At 31.4% G+C, this 21,404-nt stretch overlaps 1 protein-coding gene and 1 long non-coding RNA gene across 2 annotated transcripts; both read left to right on the top strand.

The window, feature by feature from the left end:
* Window positions 1-358: 358 nt before the first annotated feature.
* On the top strand, window positions 359-1,859 carry LOC108488107 (uncharacterized). The gene is made up of 2 exons (XM_017792413.2): window positions 359-548; window positions 1,246-1,859. Exons 1-2 carry the CDS (start codon window positions 384-386, stop codon window positions 1,744-1,746), a joined length of 666 nt encoding a protein of 221 aa, XP_017647902.1. The 5' UTR covers window positions 359-383; the 3' UTR covers window positions 1,747-1,859.
* A 13,066-nt stretch (window positions 1,860-14,925) lies between these two features.
* LOC128281621 (uncharacterized) lies at window positions 14,926-17,682 on the top strand. The gene is made up of 3 exons (XR_008271871.1): window positions 14,926-15,131; window positions 15,314-15,498; window positions 17,422-17,682. It is a non-coding gene; the product is annotated as an uncharacterized LOC128281621 (long non-coding RNA).
* Window positions 17,683-21,404: the final 3,722 nt, after the last annotated feature.

The raw sequence follows: 21,404 nt of genomic DNA, 5'->3' as shown, positions 1-21,404 counted from the left end.
GAGGAAATATAACGAAAGAGAGCAAGCAAAGCCACTGGGGCACTGCCCCTAAGTGGAGTCCTATTCTCTTTTATTATAAATAAAATATTACTTGGTCGGAGAAAAAACGAAAAGTTGTGATTGTAGGTAATTTTCTTTAGGTTGCTATTAGTGGACTTGCCACTAAAAACCTATCCCCTTAGAAAAGCCATCCTTTCTTATGCATGTACATTGACATGTACTCCACGACATATATTTATATGTATGCATAGAATTTGATTACCTTTGCCACCTAAATGCCTCCACTATGTCCATTCGTGGAAGTCACTATCTACCTCTCACCATAAATACTCTTTCCTTCCGCTGCAAAAACTACAGCAATTTCCCTATAGCGTATTCCAAGAATGGGATTCATCCTCTGTTTGGATACACTGTTGATCCCCTTTAGTCTCTTCCTCACATTGGGTTACCATGTCTACCTTTGGAAATGCTTCAAGAAAAAACCCTCTTCCACCCAAATTGGACTCGAAAAGTTACGCAGAAACACTTGGTTTCAAGAAATCAAACAGGTAAGCAAGCACCTCATCATGGCCATCTCTATGTTTTTACTGTTGCATGCCACTGTTTTTATTTTAGCATAATAATAAATTTAGTCATTAATATTTATATTTTTTTTATCAATTTGACCATTTAACTTTTTAAAAAAGTAAAATTCGATCATCAACCTTTTAAAAAGATTCAAATTGTTCTTTTAACAAAAATATTAAATACAATGTTAAATTTTTAAACATGGCGACCTACATGACAATCTATGTATATTTCATGTTAATTCTTTTTTGAATTTTTATGGACTTCATAAATATATATTCAATTTTTTATTTATTTTGAATGTATTTATAATTTTAAATCATTTGTTGACCTAACATATACAACAAATAATATTATACCAATATGAAATACAAGTGGATTGCCACGCGGGTAGCTACACCAACATCGTTAAAAAATTTAATATTTTTAGTTAGTATTTCATTAAAAAAAAGTAATTTGACTTCTTTTGAAATGTTAATGACTAAATTTAACCAAAAAAAAGGAAGAATAATGACCAAACTGATAAAATATGTAAACTTTGAGGGCTAAACTTATCATTATGCCTTCTTTTTTATAAGGAGTAAGAGTAAGCAGGGATTTGTCTAAGAAATTAACCCGGAAGAGGTGGTTTAACACTTCACCTGTGATTCTATATGAATGAAATAATGTGTATTGCAGGGTGATAATAAGAAGGGTATGTTGGCAGTCCAAAGTTTGAGAAACACTCTAATGGCCACCATACTCACAGCTACAATAGCCATTCTAGTTAACTTAGCATTGGCAGCTTTGACCAACAATACATACAATGCCAGCCATCTTTTGAAAGCTGAAATCTTCGGGTCACATTCCAAATGGGTGTATTCTCTAAAGTACGGTTCAACATCACTGTTCCTATTGGTTAGCTTCTTTTGCTGCTCCGTGGCCATCGGGTTTCTAATCGATGCTAATTTCTTGATAAATGCTTCTTCCCTCGATGAAGATGATGATCAGTTCTCGTCCGATCCTTGCTACACGCAAACCATATTCGAACGAGGGTTCGGGTTGGCTCTGGTCGGAAACCGGGTGCTATGCGTCTCATTTCCTATGTTGTTGTGGATGCTTGGTCCGTTGCCGGTGGCACTGTCATCGGGAGCATTGGTATGGGGATTGTATGGACTTGACTTTGCATCTGCTAGATAATTTCATTAAGCTGATGAAAACAACGAAAATGTAATATTTTCTTATGATCATTAATTAGTGCTTGAAAATTTTCGTCTAAATATAGTGGATCCAAAACTATTATTTGAGGTAAATTCTTCTTCTTAACATACACGACTTCATAGATTATATATGTTCTTAATAGTTGTTATTTTTTAAAATTTTAATTAATTCTCTATATATAATATATTTTTCATTGGCACAGGCCAAAGGTTGGTCTATTTACGAAACTTTTCTTATTTCCTTCGATATTCAACCTTGGGTTGGTTTTAGGCTTTTTTATAAAAGTAACCTTAAAAATAAATTAATTATCAAAATAATACACTCTTTTAATTATGTAAAAAATAACCCATTTTCTATAGTACAAAGTAGTGGAGCCATATGATATGGCGCCACCACTTTGCCACGTTAGCCAGGGTATTAAAAAATTATTTTTTAGTGAAGCCATGTTGAATGGCGCCATCAGTATAAAATACTGGAGAAATACTAAAAAATCTGAAAAAATGGGAGACTTAAAAAAAAATTCTATTTTTGGGTGGAGCCATTCTAAATGGCGCCACCACTTTTCTGATTTGTCAGGTTCTTATATTTTTTTTTCTTTTTTTTCTTTTTTTAATTTTTTACTTTTTTTCTTATATTTTGTCTCTTTCTCAGATTTTTTTTTCTTTTTTAAGTTTTATATTATTTTCTTAATTTATTTTGCTTATTTAATTTATATTATTAATTTTAAAAAATTTGTAATATATATTTAAAATGTTTTATAATATTTTTTAAAATTTTAATTATTTTTTAAAAATATTTTTAACTTTATATATATATTTGTGAAATTAATTTTTAGAAATTTTAAAATGTATTTTTCAAATTAGTTTTGAAATTATTAGTTTTATAATATTTAATATATATGTTTAATATTTTATTAATTTTACATACAATTTTAAATATTATTTTTAAATTCTTTTTTATCATTAGGTATATATATTTAAATTTTAAAGTTTAAATTAATATATATATATATATATATTTATTATAACTAGTCACATCATGTTAGTGATGTGACTATTAATAAATTTAAATAAAAATATAATTTTAAAAAATATATTAAATATTATTTTATAAATATTAAATATATTTTTCCTTTTTTGACTCTTTCTATTGTTTTGTTTTTTCTTTTATGTTTAATTATTATTATTAATTTTAAAAAATTGAAATATTTTATTAATATATATATATTTGTAAATTTTAGATATGTATTTTGAGATTATTTTTTAAATTTTAAATACAATTTTAAATACATTTAAAAATTATAATTTTTAATAATATAAGAAATCATAATATTTTAAATATTTTTTAAAATTTTGTCTTTTTCCTTTTTTACTTTTTTGAAATTTTAGGTTTTTTCTTATTTTATTTTGTTTATTTATTTTATTATTAATTTTAAATTTTTAATGTATATTTAAAATTTTTATAATATATTTTTACAATTTTAAATATTATTTTAAATTCTTTTTTTAACATTAGATATATGTATTTAAATTTTAAAGTTTAAATTAAAATATATATATTTATTATAACTTGTCACATCATGTCAGTGATGATTAATAAATTTAAATATAATATAAATTTAAAAAATATATATTAAATATATTTTTTATTATTTTGACTCTTTTTATTGTTTTTTTTTTTAAAAAATTGTTATATATATGGGTGGGGTTTGGTCCCCCTTTGTATAGATGAAGAAGTTGAGTGAGGGAAAAAAAAAAGGTACGTTTGTTAAAATTTTATTTTTTTGTTTTTATATTTTAAAGTTAATGTAATATAATAAATAATTGTATTGTATGTTTTTTTTTATATTATACAGATTTTAAGATGTCTTCTGGAGCAAATACGAATCACACTTCATTGATGATCGATGAAACAGTAAAATTTATTATAAATTAAAAAAAATTCGGTTTAGTTTCCCAATTTTTTTTTGCTAATCGCTACTCTGTTGAACATGTTTTGACCGCTTTAAAATACTTATCTCTAATTAGTTGTTATTTAGCTTCATTGAACATTTTAGATTATTAATTTGATTATACTTTGTAATACTTTATTTTTGTTATAATTGATTTAGATATACATTATTTGTAATTGTATTTGTATACTTTAAAAAAGTTAGTAGCACTCACCTCCAAACATCTAATTTAATCACACAAATTATAATAGAATAGATATATTATAAAAATAAATTAGGATATTTTCATTTTGTTTAAATAACTACCCTTAAAATCGACTTACTTAAAACTTTACTTTATTTTTACTAATTTCATACTTAATTTATTAGACGGTGTGTAGGGATTAACACGCAAAACTATTACTTGATGAACTCGATTTATGAATTTTTTAATTTTAATATATATATTATTAAAACAATAATAATAAAAGTGAATATATTTGATTATTTACTAGTTAATTTATAAATAACTAGAAAACATAAGTATTTGTTTAAAAATACTTTATGTTTTTAAATTTTATCATATAAAAAATATTAGTATTCCTTGAAAAACAATTTTCGCTATTACCCACTTAAAATTTGAATAAGATATCATAAAATTTTAAAATTAGAAATATATATGTATTGTAGCCATTGGTGTCAAATTGAACTTGCTTGAACCAATCATCTTCTCTTGGGTTGCTTTCTGGTTTGGACTTATTTTTTACACTGGTGGAGTTTGAGTTGCTGCTCAATGAATTTCTCTTTTCTTGTAATTTTACTAATCCCAGTTAATATTCTGTAATTTCTCCCATTCTTTTATTATTAATATATTTATTTTAATTAATTTAATGCTTAACTATGGTTAGGATATAATAATCACATTTGATTTCTACGTGTTATTATTAATATTTTATGACAAATTTTCATTCTATTATTAATATATTATTACTTATTTAATTTAACTTAAATAAAAAAATACTTAGAATGGTTACGTTGGTATAATATAAGTGTGATGTTTTTGTTTTCTCAACCTTTCAATTTTACTCTTGAATATATTTTTTTATGTTTAAATTATATAGATAATTGATTTATCATATTTTTATAAAAAATTTACCATACAGGATGGTTATCGGGTTTTGAGGTTGCGGTGTCATTTTCCCAAGTACGATCCGGACGAGCGGATCATGCCATACTTACGGTTGGCCGGATTTGGGGACGTCGCATTGATCCGGAGGTTTGACTTGAGGCCAAACTTACTATCTACCTTGGTTGAGCGGTGGTGTACGGAGACCCACACCTTCATTATGCCGTGCGGGGAGTGCACTATCACATTAGAAGGCGTCGCTATGCAACTCGGGTTACGAGTTGACGGTGCTGTGGTCACGGGTCGAAGCAAAGTGTTGGAACCTTCTGTAGTATGCCACAGACTGCTTGGACGGTCCCCTCGTGATGGGGAACAGAATTTCACATGCTTGACATTAGCATGGTTGAGAGCAAATTTTAAGCAGTTATTGAGCACTGCCACTGAGCAGGAGGTGATGTATGCTGCTCGAGCCTATATTATGCAGTTGATTGGGGGGTCCTTCTGCCGAACAACACGTCTAATAGAGTTCACTTAAAGTACTTGCCTCTATTGGAGGATTTTTCTCGTGCCGGTAGTTACAGCTGGGGATCTGTAGTGTTGGCTGCATTATACTATGAGCTCTGTCGTGCAACAAAACATGGGGTTAGTAATATGGCTGGTTGTCTGGGTCTACTGCAGTGTTGGACTCTATACAGGATGCCGTTTCTAGCGGCTATTAGGCACTAACCATATTCGTGGCCACTTATAAATAGGTAAAAACAAAATTATACTTAACATTTAACGACTCATAAGTGTGGATAATATTTTTCAAAGTTTAACTGCCAACGTGTTTGTTTCGATTTCAGATGGGCGACGTCTCCGGGAATTGGTGCGAGCCAGACATTAATCATTTACTGTCAAATGATAGAGGCGTACGACGGAGAGAAAGTAATATATATTAATATAGTTTAAGTAACGTTTATTTAACTTATCCACTTACAGTATGTGATGTGAATTGACTCATTATGTTATATTGTGCAGTTCTTATGGATGTCGTATTTTGCAGTAAAAATTGCAACCCTTATTTCTCAGAGGGTTCACGCTGAAGCTCGTATGTGGTGCATTAACACGTCGGTGCTCAACTTCTCAACCATTGAGTGGTACAACGGTGATCGAGTTATGCGACAATTTGGGTGTAAACAATTTATGCCGGTCGAGCCACAACAGTTTGTTGATGTCCACAGTAAGACCATGCAGGGAAGACATACATTAGATTGGAGCGTGGAACATCAATGTTATGTAGCACTATGGAATACCCGGTACGACAGGCGGCCTGAGATGCACTCCTGCATGTTTGACTTTAGTCCCTCAACTGAATATATGCAGTGCTACATGAATCGATGGCGAGTTTATTTATATGGTGGACAACTTATGATAGTACCAGGTCACAGCTACAGACGTGGAAATCAACCTACGGTAGAGGTAGAGGATCAACATATGGCGGAGCCCGACTCGGAGGACCAAGTTTTAAACACATCGGAGCAATGGGTTTACATTTTTTGTGATGAGTCCCAGAGTAGTTCATATAACCCAGACATAGGTGGTTCGAGTTCATATCACCCGGACATGGGTGGTTCGAGTTCATATCACTCGGACATGGGTGGTTCGAGTTCATATAACCCGGATATAGGCAGTTCGAGTCCATTTGACCTAGAGCAACCATCGACATCGCTTGATATGTTTGGTAATAACATGTACTCCACCCGCCTCGAGCCACGATCGACCCAGTTGCCAATCCTTCAGATGTGTACAATACACCTCAACGTCCACCCCGTCAACGAAGGCCCGTAAACCGTTATACCCCGAAAGATGATACCACTCCTGGTTCTTTCCAATTTTAAGTTATGTAAATTTCAAGTATTATGTGATGTTTGTTGTATTGGTTTAAGGTTTCACAACTTATATATTCGTTTTTTTTTATTTAATTTATTATAAAAAATTTTAAAGTATTAAAAGTTGCAACTATTAATTTTAAATATAATTTTAACACTAAATAATACAAACTTTATTTCTAAAAGATCATAATATAGATAGACCTCAGTTACAACATTTAATTTCTTTCAGACCGTGAAGATTGGCTAGTGTAGACGTTTCCATAGGGACATTTGCTCCGATTGTGGCCAACTGTTCTACATATGGTGCAACGCTTTGGATCGACTTGTTCTCTTACATCCATGTCGTTTCGAATCCACGTTATTGTCAGTCTACCTTTGACTCTCCTACGTAGTGACCGATCAGGTAACATCTCGAATGCAGGCGATTGCACTTCCCATGTCGATATATCCCTTAATATAGGGAACTCGTTACCCCAAATACGCAACGTACGTTCAAGTATGTATACATCATCGATATATTGTTCGACATTCAAACTATAGGTAGCACAAGCTGCAACCACATGCGCACACGGGTATCGTAGTGCTTGGAACATCCCGCACTCACACCGCTTGTTTCGGAGATCAACTCTATAGGACCGTGGTGGGATCCCTGACCGACGACTGATATACTCTGTCACTCAAAAAGTTTCCAAATTTCGAGAATATAGTTCTACATTCATCAACCTAGACCTTTGAGTGTTATCTTTCATGGCATCTCTGATTTTTTCGACGTACACGTGTCCTGCCTCTAACTGTTTTGCTTTTTTCAACCCCATTTTTGGCATTAAGATTGCTAACCTGTAAAATATGGCTGAAAAAATAGCTGAAATTGGCAAGTGACGCGTACGCCTTAAGACGGAGTTCACGGCCTCAACAAGGTTAATTGTCATATGGCCATAACGGTACCCCTCGTCAAAACATGGAGCCCATTGCCACGGCTCCATGTTACTCAACCACTGTGTAAGAGAAGGTTTGCAGCCCGCCATATCAGTCTCTAACCTCGCCCACTTATGTCTAAATCGGTGTGGTTCTAGCTCGTATTCTATGTATATATTCCGATAAAATGCGTTAAAATTAGGAAATGGACTAGAAATAATTACAAATCCGAATTTAAGTACGATATTTTTACCCATGTTGACAATTCGTTTGTGCCAGTCTTTGTTCTTATATTCATTGTAGAAGTTCGCAGCGATGTGACGAATACAATAGACAGACCTCCACGGAACCTCCGATTGCCGAATTGCAGCAACAAGACCCTTTGATCTGTCAGATATAATGCAAATGTTATCTTGTCTGACAACATGTCTCCATAAGTTTCGAATGAAATATGCCCATGATTCAGAGTTATCCGACTCTACGATGGCAAAAGCGATTGGTAGTACATTTCCATTACCGTCTTGTGGATCAGAAGTATCTGCGTGTATTTTCCATAAAGCCATGTTCCATCAACTTGCACTACCGGTTTGCAGTGGGAGAAGGCCCTAACACATGGATCGAAAGTCCAAAACAGTCGACGAAACACTCTTTTTCCCATTTCTAATTCTCCATTAAGGCCACTATAAGGCAACGTTTGCAAGTCCACGACAGTTCCTGGGACATACTCTACCATTGCTAAAATCTAACTCTGAAGTTCATTGTATGACTCATCTCAGTCGCCGTACAATTGTTGCAAGGCCATTTGTTTCGCCCACTACGTTTTCCTGTATGACACTCTGTACTGAAATCGAGCTTGCATGTCTGCAATCAATGTCGACACAGGAATGATTGGGCTATCTTTCACCAGTGGCATGATGCAGTGTCAAATACTTTTGGCATCCAATTTTCAGTAGTCTTGAGACATGCGTGCGATAGTACATGTATGACACCCTTCTAATTTTCGTATTTGCCACTGTTAAGTCCTCTGCATAAATGCAGCACGAATTCGCCAACCACACCTATCGTCGGCTCTCTAACACTCCCCAACGTATAATGTCGGTGTAGATTTGGCAACCTTGTAATCAATCGACAACTTCATGCTGTATTGTTTGATGGCAAACACACAATCCGCCTTGTTCTCGAACTGTTTCCCAATGAACAACTCGTCGAACTGTGAATTTGACGCCAATCTATGAGCAGGTACTCTATCAATGTACACAGGGAACTCGGATGCATGCGCTGCATCTGAATCTACGTTCAATATGTTGCCCCCAGGTTCATTTCGTAAAATAATACCATGACTCGGGTTATAGAATGAAGGGCCGTGAACATCTTCAACCTCCTCCAGGCCTTCATCATTGATATCGTCCGGAACCTCATCAATATCGGGGTCACTAAAATCTTCAACGTCTTGATCAGAATCTTCACCATTATTGGTCATTTCTCTGACATTTGTCTCAGTGCTTATTATCACCTCCGGATGTATTTGTAGACGGGGACCGAGGGTTGAGTTGTTGTACGAACTCCAACCATAATTAGGAATTTTGGGTACCTGCAACGTTCCACCGCATTCTAATTGGCTTGTCCATCCAACATTAAGATCAAAATCAAATTCGCGATGTTGACTTATTGGGCTAACATTCTCAACAGGCTCTAAGTCTGCTAACTCAGCAAATAATTCAACTGGTTGGGGGTTCACACTCCTAGTGGACCACCATATTTCCATCATAGTGCCCAAGTCATCATCATCTAACAGTTGCATCGCACAAAATTTGAACGGATCTGTAGAGATTGGAAACTTGTAAAATAATTTGGACATCGCCTTTCCACAACGGATAGCTATTTTCGCACTGATCTTCCTTTTCATTTCTGCTAGCTTCATATTTTTTTTGAATCGCAAACCTACTCTTTGCCTACCTGAAATACACATGTACCAATATCACCTTCTACAATTTCACCATAAAAAACAACATACACCAAAAACACCTCATTATTCATTTTTAACAAATTTTTTGAACTTTTCCACTTAACACAACAACTACACCACTCTATATATAGAAGAGAACCAAGAGGTGGAGCCATAAAGAATGGCTTCACCAAAATACTGTGATTTTTTAGAGTATAGGGGGCCCTGTAGAAATTTTGCCATTTCCTGGTGGAACCAAATAATTTGGCGCCACCAGTTTTCAAGTTTGACAGCCAACTTATTTGTTTCAGCATTTTTTTTTAAAGTTTTGAATTTTTTTTCTTTTTTAAGTCTTTATTTATTTTATTTATTTGAAAAACTTGAAATGTATTTTTTAAAATGTTTTATAATATATTTTTTATAAATATTAAAATTATATTTTCAAATTATTTTTAAATATTAAATATATTTTAATATTATAAAACATTTAAAATGATTTAGAATGATTTAAAATATTTTTAATATTTTTAATATTTTAAATGATTTTAAATATTTTTAAATTTTACATAGAATTTTGAAATTTATAATTTTTATTTATTTTAAAATATTTAACATTTTTAAATTTTTATACAAATTTTATTTAAAAATTTAAATGTTTAAATGTTTTATATTATTAAAAAAACAAATAATAAATTTGAAAGATCATATCTTTAAATTATTTTAATATTTTATATTATTAAAAATATGGTTAATATTTAAAAAATAATATTTATAATTTTCAAAATTAATTTGAGAAATATACATTTAAAATTTAAAAAATCTAAAACTGATATTTCAAATTTTAACAAATATATATTATAGAACATTTCAAATATACATTACAAACTTTTAAAATTAATAATAAGAAATAAATAAATTATATAAACTAAAATAAAATAACAAAAAATTATAAAATCTTAATTTAAAAATTCTATGTAAAATTAATAATATATTAAACATACATTTCAAATATTATAAAACTAATAAACAAAATATAATAAGAAAATAGTATAAAACTTAAAAAAAAAGACAAAATCTATGAAAACTAATCTAAAATTTAATTTGAAATGTATAATAAAAATAAATAAAATAGATAAAATAATAAAATAATAAAAAATTAGACTTCAAAAACTAAAAAATAAAAATAATTATTTTTTAAAATTTTAAAAATTAATTTGAAAATACATTTTAAAATTTATAAATAATTACTTTCACAAATATATATATAAAGTTAAAAATATTTTAAAAATAATAATTAAAAATTTAAAAAATATTATAAAACATTTTAAATATATATTACAAATTTTTAAAATTAATAATATAACTTAAATAAGTAAAATAAATTAAGAAAATAATATAAAACTTAAAAAGAAAAATTTTAAGAAAGTGACAAAATATAAGAAAAAAGTAAAAATTTAAAAAGTAAAAAAGTAATAAAAAATATAAGAACACGACAAATCAGAAAAGTGGTGGCGCCATTTAGAATGGCTCCACCCAAAAATGGAAAATTTTTTTTAAGTCTCCCGTTTTTCCAGATTTTTTAGTATTTCCCTAGTATTTTATACTGGTGGCGCCATTCAACATGGCTCCACCAAAAAATAATTTTTTAATACCCCTGGCTGACGTGGCAAAGTGGTGGCGCCATATCATATGGCTCCACCACTTTTTACTGTAGAAAATGGGTTATTTTTTTACATAATTAAAAAGGTGGATTATTTTGATAATTAATTTATTTTTTAGGGTTACTTTTATAAAAAAGCCGTTGGTTTTATGTATGTAATGTTAATATTATATAACTTGAAAAATAGATTTTAAATTTTGCTTAATAAATAACTAGTTATATATATATATATTTAATTTTATGTAATATAAATTACATAATATATAAAAATATAAAATAAATTATACCCATTTTTCTTAAACTTTGATTAAGATTATGTTTTGACTATTCAATTTTATTACTTACATAATAGCTATTAACATTATCGAATTGTTACATTTTACCACTCATCCGTTATCTCCTATTAAAATGATAATGCAATACATTAATTTAAAAGTTATTAACCAAATTTATCCTTGAAATATAAATAAAATATTATTATGATATTTTAAATATTTTTAATAATTATTCTAATTTTTAAAAAAATTAAAAATATAAAGTATTATAAAATTTAATACTAATATTTGTATTAATATTAAATAAAATAAAACCCTCCTCCCATTCCCTGCTCTCCCCCACCGTCTCCCCCTCTCCCTCACTCCATCTTCATTTGGGACATATGTTTATAGACATTCTTCCAGCCTTGGTCCATTGGTGAGAACCTACAAAATGTCATGCGATGCTGCTATCCGTTCGACGATCCTACTTCTGATGTCACCCTCGCCTCTCCCTCCCAGTGGAATGGATTTAGGACTCTTACAAAGAAGGATTATTGGCCTACTGCAAAGTTGGTGTAGTAAGCTATCTTAGATTTATCACTGTGGTTGGTTTGGTTGCCTATCTTCTCTTCCTAAATCTTGAGGAGTACCAATAGTTTGTGGCTCTACTGCAGTAATTTGAAGTTCTATTTGTTATAAAAGAGAACAAATGAAATTGTCCCACTTTTTGCTTTGGTGAATTCTTGAACTGAGATGTGTAGTTAACAATGAAGTTCAAAGAGCAGATGAAGGTTTTGGCATCTTTTTCTTGTTTCTTGTTAGGACCAAATATGCAAATGAAGATGGAGAGGGAGGGAAGCATATGAAGAGGGAGAGGGATGGAGTCAGGAGGTTTTTTTTGTAATATTAATATAATTGTTTTATTTAATATTAATAATAAACAATTTATTTAATTTTTATAACAATTATTTATATTATTTATATTTTTAATTTTTAAAGATTTTAAATACTTTTTAGAATAATAATTATTAAGAAAATAATTGAAAATATCAAAATAATATTTTATATATATTTAGGGACCAAATTGGTTATTAGCCCTTTAAATTAATGTGGCATGTCATCATTTTAACGATGAGTGGAAAAAATACAACAATTCAATTACGTTAATAGCTATTATGTAAGTAAAAAAAGGTTGGGTGACCGAAACAAAATCTTGACGAAAATTTAAGGCCAATGATTGTAGTTTGTCCAAAAATATGATAAAGTAATATATTATAAGGGTTAGTATTTGATACACTTACAGTATACTTTTTTTTATTCCGTAAGTAATCTTAAAACATTGACATACGTACACATATCTTTTTTTAAAATATATTTATCTTTTAATATTTTACAATATTTTTATAAGAAATTTGTTAACTTCTTAATTGTAGTCTAAAATTTTTAATGTTTTCCATATTATAAATTTAAAATGAAAAACAAGAATAAGATTAAGTTTTGAATGTTAAAGCTAAGCTTTCGTATCTAAAACTAAAATAAACCTACTTTTTAATCAACTGTCTAAATCTTTTTCCAAAACATGATGCATTTTGAATAAATAATTAAATACATAAATATATTTACGTGCACAACACATTCATTAAATTATGTATAGTTTAAAAAATTCAATAAGGCACTGAAATTTAAGTAATTTTGTATTATCGTATACCATGCATATATTATTATGATTATTATTCCTTACTAGGAAACCTATACTTTGGTATTATTATATATTTGATTGTCCCCAACTCCAGTTGGCTTGCATGATGTACGTTTTCTTCCTCTAATGGGCTCCATCCATGCATGCTTTCTTAAGTGCGTTTTGTTGGGGACAAATGTTTAAATTAATGCCACTTATATCATCCATACTCTCATATTTTACCTTCGCCACATTTTAATATTCTCCTTCATCATTAAATACTACAAAATTTGAGATTCAGGGTCCCTTTGATCACAACTCACCTTAGCCATAAATTCTTATGAAGAATTAGTTATGGTAATAATTTTGTTATAAATATTTTATTATTATAAAGTGAATCTTCATTAAAATAAGAAATTTGATATATTTTAGGAGTTTAACTAAAATTTTATTTTAATTTAAAATAATAACTAATTAATAAGCATAATTAAAATATATCAATAATTTTGATAATTCAAATATTATAATAAAATAATCTCTAATTATTAAGCATTTTATAATAATAAAAACTTGTTGGCATATCTAAATTAATATTCCTTGCACTTCAATTTTCAATTTTCTTAATCAATTTATTGAAAATAATAATTCATAGATAATATATATTCTATTGGTTGTAAATGTATTTTTTTAAAACATAGAAAGAAAGAAATGTCTTTTAGCATAACTAAAATATTCTATGAAAAATTCTTTATAACTATGATAAATTTAAAATATTTATATATAAGTGTGACAAATCTTTATAAATAATAAAATATATTTTTAAAACTGCAAAATTAATAAATAATATAATGAAAAGAGGTATATTGATCAGCTTGCTTTTTATAGAGATTATAGTGATACACAGGGGTGAAGCCAGGGGCTGGCATGGTCCCCGGCCCCCCTAAACTGTAAATTTATTCTTTTAGTCTTTAAATTTTTTTAAAATTTTAAATTACTAAATGTAAAATTATACTTTAATCCCTCTAAAATTATAAAAATTTGATTTAATCCTTTACAAATTATAAAAATATAAATTATAAAAAATTAAAATTTTATCGGCCCCCTAAATATTTATTCTGGATTCGCCCCTAGTGATACAGAATAAAAAATATTATTTTATTATAGATTTTAGAAAAATAGATAAATAAGTGGGACATTGCATAAGTTATTATATAGTTAAAGAGCTAAATTGATATTTAGCCAAAACCTAAAACTAGCGCGTTTCCCTAACGTCTCTCCCTCTTGCTTGCCAAGCAAGCACCAAATCTTATAGTTTTGAGGTTTCTATAGCTTCCCGATTAATCTCGCCGGCTATTCGCAATCGTTGCTCTTATTTTGTTTTTTCTTCAACCATCTCTTCCGCCAGACAGGCCTCCTCGCCACCCATTTGTTCCAGGTCGGTCCTCTCTTCCGACAAATTAAACAAGGGATTTTTTGAAACCCTCAACTTTTATTTCTACTTTAGTCTTGAGGGAGATTTTGAGTTATCTGCATTACTCTGCTATATTTGATTTTCTGTTGTCGATCCTACTGCTTTTTATTTTGTCTCATCTCATACTCTCTTTTTCTCTGTGTTTACTTTGTTGAGAAGGGGAATTCTTTTTAAAACTATTGGTGTTTCTTTTTTTTTTTTGGAGGGGTTGAGGGTTTAGGTATACTTCAAATCAACCCATTTGATCTTCGGATATATAATTGCTTGATTTCGCATATTTTCTTCCTACAGAGAATAGATGTTAATGCCTTACGTAAAGTGAGAAATTTGCCTGGAAATAAAGGAAGATTGTCCAACTCCAACAACAATGTTTTTTGTCGTGCTTTGACTGTTGATTCCACTAAAAAGAGTGCTGACTTTTGCCCTGAAAAGTCACTCGTTTCGACTCTACAGGCTCGACAGAATAAGGTCCGCAAGTACTGGATGTCAGGACACTTTTACAAAGGTGGTAAGTGCTGGTATTCGCATTATTGATCTCGTGGGGATGGATTCGCCATGTTGGCAAAGCTTGAGGGCCACAAGAAGCTATTCTTTCTTTGGTCATTTGATTTTGGGGTTTTTTTAAACATCTTTACGTAACAAAGCAAGTTGCATATCTTAGCTAATCTCTATATGCTTTCATCTAAACAGGCCATTAAAGGGATTGCCCTTCCTTAAGGGCATGACAAGCTTTATTCTGGAAGCTCCGATGGAACTGCACGAATATGGGAAGGCCACACTGGAAAGTGTCTTCATTTTACTGATCTCGGAGATGAAGCTGGGTCCTTAATTACTTAGGGTTCCTGGTGTTCATTGGTTTGAAAAATGTAGTCAAGGTTAGCAACCCACATTATGGTTAATTGTCCACAATTCATCTTTAAGTGTGATACATTTTATCCTATTTTGTTTTGGTATTAAACTAAATTGAGGCCTGTTTTGGGATCTTTTAACAACTTAAAATTTCAGTGGTGTTGGAACAGTGATTCGAGATCACTAAATTCGACGAATAAAATTATAAAATTAAATAAAAATAATATTTAGAAGTGAGTGAGATATTAGAAATATATAGATTTTTTTAAACAGGTGAAATTAAAATTTACGGAGAAATTATTAAATAAATTGAGTCGAAAACGGGGTACCGAGACTTAGATTTCGTAAAATCGAGTCAAAAATATTTTTATAAATATTTATGGAGTGTTAGTAATATGGTATTAAAATCTCATTAGAAAATTTTAACGTTTTGATCACTAATTAATTGAAAAGGGCTAAATTATAAAAGGTGCAAAATTTGCTCAATAGTGATTAAATAGCTCAAGTGACTAAATAGGGGGGATTTAATAGGAAAATAAGCCTAAATGTAGAGTGGCTGGACGGCATGGACAAGGAAATCAGGAACAAAACAATGTGAAACAAGGGCAAAATTGAAAATTTTGCAAAATTAACTAAATAAAATATGGACTAAAAAGAAATCTAGATATTCTTCATCTTTCTCCAGCCAAAAACTGCCACTAGAGAGCTATAAAAGTTGGTTTTTCATATTTTTCATCATGAAGTTGAATTATTGCTTTTCCTTTGTAATATTTCATATTTTGTGACTTTTACAACTAGGTCCTACTATCTAATTCATTAGTTTTTGATTCTATGGATGATTTTGGAAGTTTCCGTGGATGAGTGCTGAAATTTTATGATGAATTAGCATGAAATTGAAGCTTTAATTTGGTTGTGAGATGATTTTATTAAGTAAATTCAATAGAAATTGATGTTTAGGACCTAATTGTGAAGAATGTTGAAATTAGGGTTTGATGCTGAAATTATGATTTCAAAAGGTTGTGAAGTAGTTTAAAGTGATAGAATAAAGTGTTAATTGAGAAAAATCAGCTCAATTGAGGGGTTAAAATAGTAGGGATCAAATTGTAAAAACTATAAAGTTTGGGGTAAATGTGTAATTTCAAAAATTGAAGGGCATAAAACATGAATTGAATTTGAATTGAAATAGATGCTAATGAGTAAATAATTTTATATTTTAGATCAAGAATTTGAAGATAAACGAGGAAAAGAAAAAGTTATCGATTAGTCCCTGAAATAATACAACTTTTACAAATTGGCCCAGATAAGTTCATATGGTTGAACTTATATAATTTTTTTTTAATTTGAGAATGATATAATGTGTTATTTTATATATTTGTTAATGAATTATTAATATTGGAAAAATAATGTGAAAAGAATTGAGTTAAAAGTCAAATTGAGAAAGATGTAGGATTGAGTATGTTTGTGTTGTGACAAGTGATGAGTTGATGGATAAGACCATGGTTGATCCATGGCAAAGTGTGAAATGTAGGTATGGTATATCAATAAAGAAAACCATACTGAGATGTGAAACGTAGGTATGACATTTTCCATACCGAGTGGTGAAATGTAGGTATGACATTTTTCATACTGAGTTGTGAAACGTAGGTATGATATTTTCCATACTGAGTTGTGAATTGTGGCACCGAGCAAACAACATACTCAAATCCGTAAGACGTCCCTTAATTTGACAAGTATTGGTAGGTGATAGTTGAAGTTAAGTGCTGGAATATGATAGGATATTTGATATTGAGCTTAATTGTATGGACTCATCTGAGACTGTATTTGGCAGGAATTGATTATATAATATTATTTATTGAATTGTTTATGAATTTTTGGTAAGGTTGTTATTAAGAGCCTATGAATTTACTAAACTTTCATAAGCTTACTTTGTGTGTTAATTGCTTCTGTAGACTTACGTGATATTGGTGGATCGGATCAACACATCTGGAAGCACTATCCAGAATTCCACTGGTAGATTTTAAATACAACTTTTGATTTATATGGCATGTATAGGACAAAGTTGAAAGATGCGGCTTTGAAACATTAATATATGTATGCTTGAATATCCATATTTTTAAGTTGGATTTTGTAGGGTAATGAATGAAGTTATTTTTGGTAAACTTAGGTTAAGAAGTATTATGTTAAAATGGTTAATGAAAACTTGTGTTTTTAGTTGAATTGGTTGTTTGGCTGGGTATATTTATGTGCTTGAATACTAAATGCAGGTAGGTCATAAAAAGGGTGAGAAATGTGGCCTTAAAAGGACTTATTTTCGTCCACATGGGTAGACACACAAGCATGTGTCTAGACCGTGTGTGACACACGGTCTGCCTTATGGGTATGTAATCTAGCCATGTGTCCCTTGCATCTTAAATTTTAGCTCTGAATTAACCACACGGGCAGAGACACTGCCGTGTGTCTCAGCCGTGTAGAGGACATAGTCTTCGAACATGGGCATGTGCCCAAGCCGTGTGAAGTCCACACCTTAAACGCAAAAATTAAATTCACCACACGACCTAGCACACGGGCGTGTGTCTCGACCGTGTGCCCTTAATTTGGCAATGATGTCATAAACAGATAGCTCCATGGGTAAAAGACACAGGCATGTTCCAAGCCACACGGACGTGTAAAATCCACAGGGCCCAACCACACGGGCGTGTGGCTCTCTAAAAATGTGAAAATTTTTCTAAGTGTTAAAAAAGTTCCGGAAGTTCCCGGTTTAGTTCTAAATCATCCCCGATGTATGTTTTTGGCCTCGTAGGCCCGTATAAGGGACGTTATGCATATGTTTATATAATTTTAAATTGAATGAAATTTTATGGCCTGGTTTGTATGTTTGTTTATGATTAAGTCGGTAATGCCTCAACCCTGTTCCGGCGTTGAATATAGGTAAGGCATGTTACATTTATTGGTATTAGAACTTCGATTTAGCGGATTCTTGGAACAATTGTGATGAGTAAAGTGTCTAGAAATACATGTCATATAAATATGTGATAGTGTGATGTGTATGATCCGATCTAATTCTTGTTATTTTTATAGATAATAAAGATGTCGGGTAGATTTGAACGTATTGAACAGGAAGAAGCTAATAGTAGAGTGCAGACTTCGGAATAAGGAACGAGTAGTGATGTTCCAATTTCTTTGATGCGAGAACAAGAACTTAAAAGCATGATTTATGAAGTTATGAATCGGTGGTACAAGGAGACAATACAAGAAAGAAGTCAGGCTCAACCACCTCCTCCCCCTACTGCACCACCTGTGGTACCCCCGGTTGCTCCTCCACCTCCTCCGATAACTGAATTTAGTAAATGTTCTCCGATTGAAAAGCTTAGGAAGTTTAGAGCTGAGGAATTTCGAGGTAGATCGGAGGATGATTCTGTAAAAACTGAGTATTGGTTACAAAGTCTAGTAAGAATTTTTAAACAAATGGCTTGTTCTCTGGATGATTATCTGAGATGTGCTGTTTCTTTGTTAAAAGAAGAAGCCTATAATTGGTGGGAAACTGTGGAAGTAGTAGTACCGGAAGAGAAGCTTATTTGGGAATTTTTCCAGAGTGAGTTCAAAAAGAAATATGTTGGTAAAAGATATTTGGATAAGAAGAAGAGGGAATTTCTTGATCTGCAACAGGAAAATCGAACGATGGCTGAATATGAAAGAGAATTTGTATACCTTAAAATATGCTCAAGATATTGTGCCGACTAAGGAAGAGATGTGTATCAAATTTGAATAAGGACTAAGCGATGAAATAAGAATAATGATCGGAGGTGTAGAAATTCTGGAATTTGTTACTTTGTCAGATAGAGCTTAGAAATTGGAAGAGGTGTATAACAAAAAGGTGCAAAGAGATAGAAGAAACAGGGAATCATATAAGAGGAGTTCTTCTAAAACGGTTCTGGCTGCTCCAGCTAAAAAGTTTAGAGATGATTCTAGTCAACCTAATTCAACTATCAGGTAAAAGTAAAACAACTCAACGAAATGTTGGAGTAACTATTAAACTTGCAGCCATTGATGGCAGCGTACAGAATTCTCCTAAACCTAGATGCAAAGATTATGGAAGGTTTCATATTGGTGAATGTTAGGGCAGAACAGGACCTTATTATAGGTGTGGGAGTACCGATCACTTTATTCGAGATTACCCCAAATTGTCAAAGGAAGAATAAGAATAAAAAGAGAAACAAATGGCTACCTCTCAGACGAGTAAATGTTTGGGTCAAAGTAGTGTAACGGGAACTGCTCATTCGGGAATAAAAGATTCTGCTATTCGATCAGAAGCTCGGGCACCTGCACGTACGTATGTTATTCTAGCAAGAGAGAAGGTTGCAGTTCCAGATGTGATAGTTGGTATTTTCTATCTTTTTGATGATTCTACGTATGCATTAATTGATCCTGGATCTACACATTCTTATATTTGCTCTGTATTGGCATCGGCAAAAAATTGTCTGTTGAATCTACTAATTATTATGTGCAAGTCACAAATCCATTAGGAGAAAGTGTGTTAGTTAATTTAATTTGTCAAAATTGTCCACTGAAAACACAGGGCTGTGAGTTCCCTATTGATTTGATGTTATTACCTTTTCGGGAATTTGATTTTATTTTGGGAATGGATTGGTTAACAAAGCATGATGCTGTAGTGAACTGTCGAGAGAAACGAATTTATTTGAAAAATCAGGCAGGAGAAATGATTTCGATTGAGTTTAGAAATATAAAAGATAATGTCAGAATTATTTCAGCCTTTTCAGGCCAGAAATTGGTACAGAAAGGTAATGAAGCATATTTAGCTTATATTATTGATACCCGGAGTTTTGGATCAAAGTTAGAACAGTTGCCAGTTGTCAATGAATTTCCTGATGTGTTTCCTAAGGAATTGCCGGGTTTACCGCCAGATTGTGAAGTGGAGTTTGTGATTGATGTGATCCCAGGAACAGCTCCAATATCTATAACACCGTACAGAATGGCACCGACGGAATTAAAAAAGTTGAAGACTCAATTTCAAGAATTATTAGACAAGGGGTTTATCAGACAGAGTACGTCTCCTTGGGGTGCACCTGTATTGTTTGTGAAGAAGAAATATGGTTAATTAAGATTGTGTATAGATTACATATAATTAAATAAGGTTACAATCAAGAATAAGTATCCTTTGCCCCGTATTGACAATTTGTTTGATCAATTGAAGGGTACAGCTGTATTTTCAAATATAGATCTCAAATCCGGATATTATCAACTGAAAGTTAAAGAGTGTGATGTGCCAAAAATTGCTTTCAGAACCTGGTATGGCTATTATGAATTTTTAGTTATGCCATTTGGGTTAACAAATGGCCCTGCAGTTTTTATGGATCTGATGAATCGGATTTTTCAATCTTATTTGGATAGATTCATGGTTGTATTTATTGATGATATACTAATCTATTCAAAAACAGAGCCCGATCATGCACAACACTTGAAAATTGTGTTACAGACCTTGAGACAGAAGCAGTTGTATGCAAAGTTCAGCAAGTGTGAATTTTCGCTACATGAGGTTGGATTTCTAGGTCATATTGTTTCAGCTGAAGGAATTCGAGTAGACCCAAGTAAAGTATCAGCAGTGGTAAATTGGACCACTCTGAAGAATGTAACTGAAGTGCGAATTTTCCTGGGATTAGCAGGATATTATTGCTGTTTTGTTAATAATTTCTCGATGATTGCTTCACTAATGACACGATTGTTATAGAATAATGTTGAATTTGTATGGTTTGAAGAGTGCCAACAAAGTTTCGATCCGTTGAAGAAGATATTGACAGAAGCTCCAGTGTTAACTCAGCCAGAATCAGGTATACCGTATGTTGTGTATAGTGATGCATCTCTGAATGGTTTTGGTTGTGTTTTAATGCAGCCAGGAAAAGTTCTGGCATATGCT

Source organism: Gossypium arboreum, chromosome 10 (genome assembly GCF_025698485.1).
Source record: "Gossypium arboreum isolate Shixiya-1 chromosome 10, ASM2569848v2, whole genome shotgun sequence".
Lineage (NCBI taxonomy): Eukaryota > Viridiplantae > Streptophyta > Magnoliopsida > Malvales > Malvaceae > Gossypium > Gossypium arboreum.
The sequence above is the reverse complement of the archived record's forward strand: the minus strand, read 5'-3'. Positions and strand labels throughout refer to the sequence as shown.

Bases quoted from the DNA above. Each gene is read 5' to 3' on its own strand.
- LOC108488107 (XM_017792413.2), top strand. From the start codon at position 384: ATGGGATTCATCCTCTGTTTGGATACACTGTTGATCCCCTTTAGTCTC. The intron at 549-1,245 runs GTAAGCAAGCAC...TGTGTATTGCAG, and splicing joins GGTTTCAAGAAATCAAACAG to GGTGATAATAAGAAGGGTAT.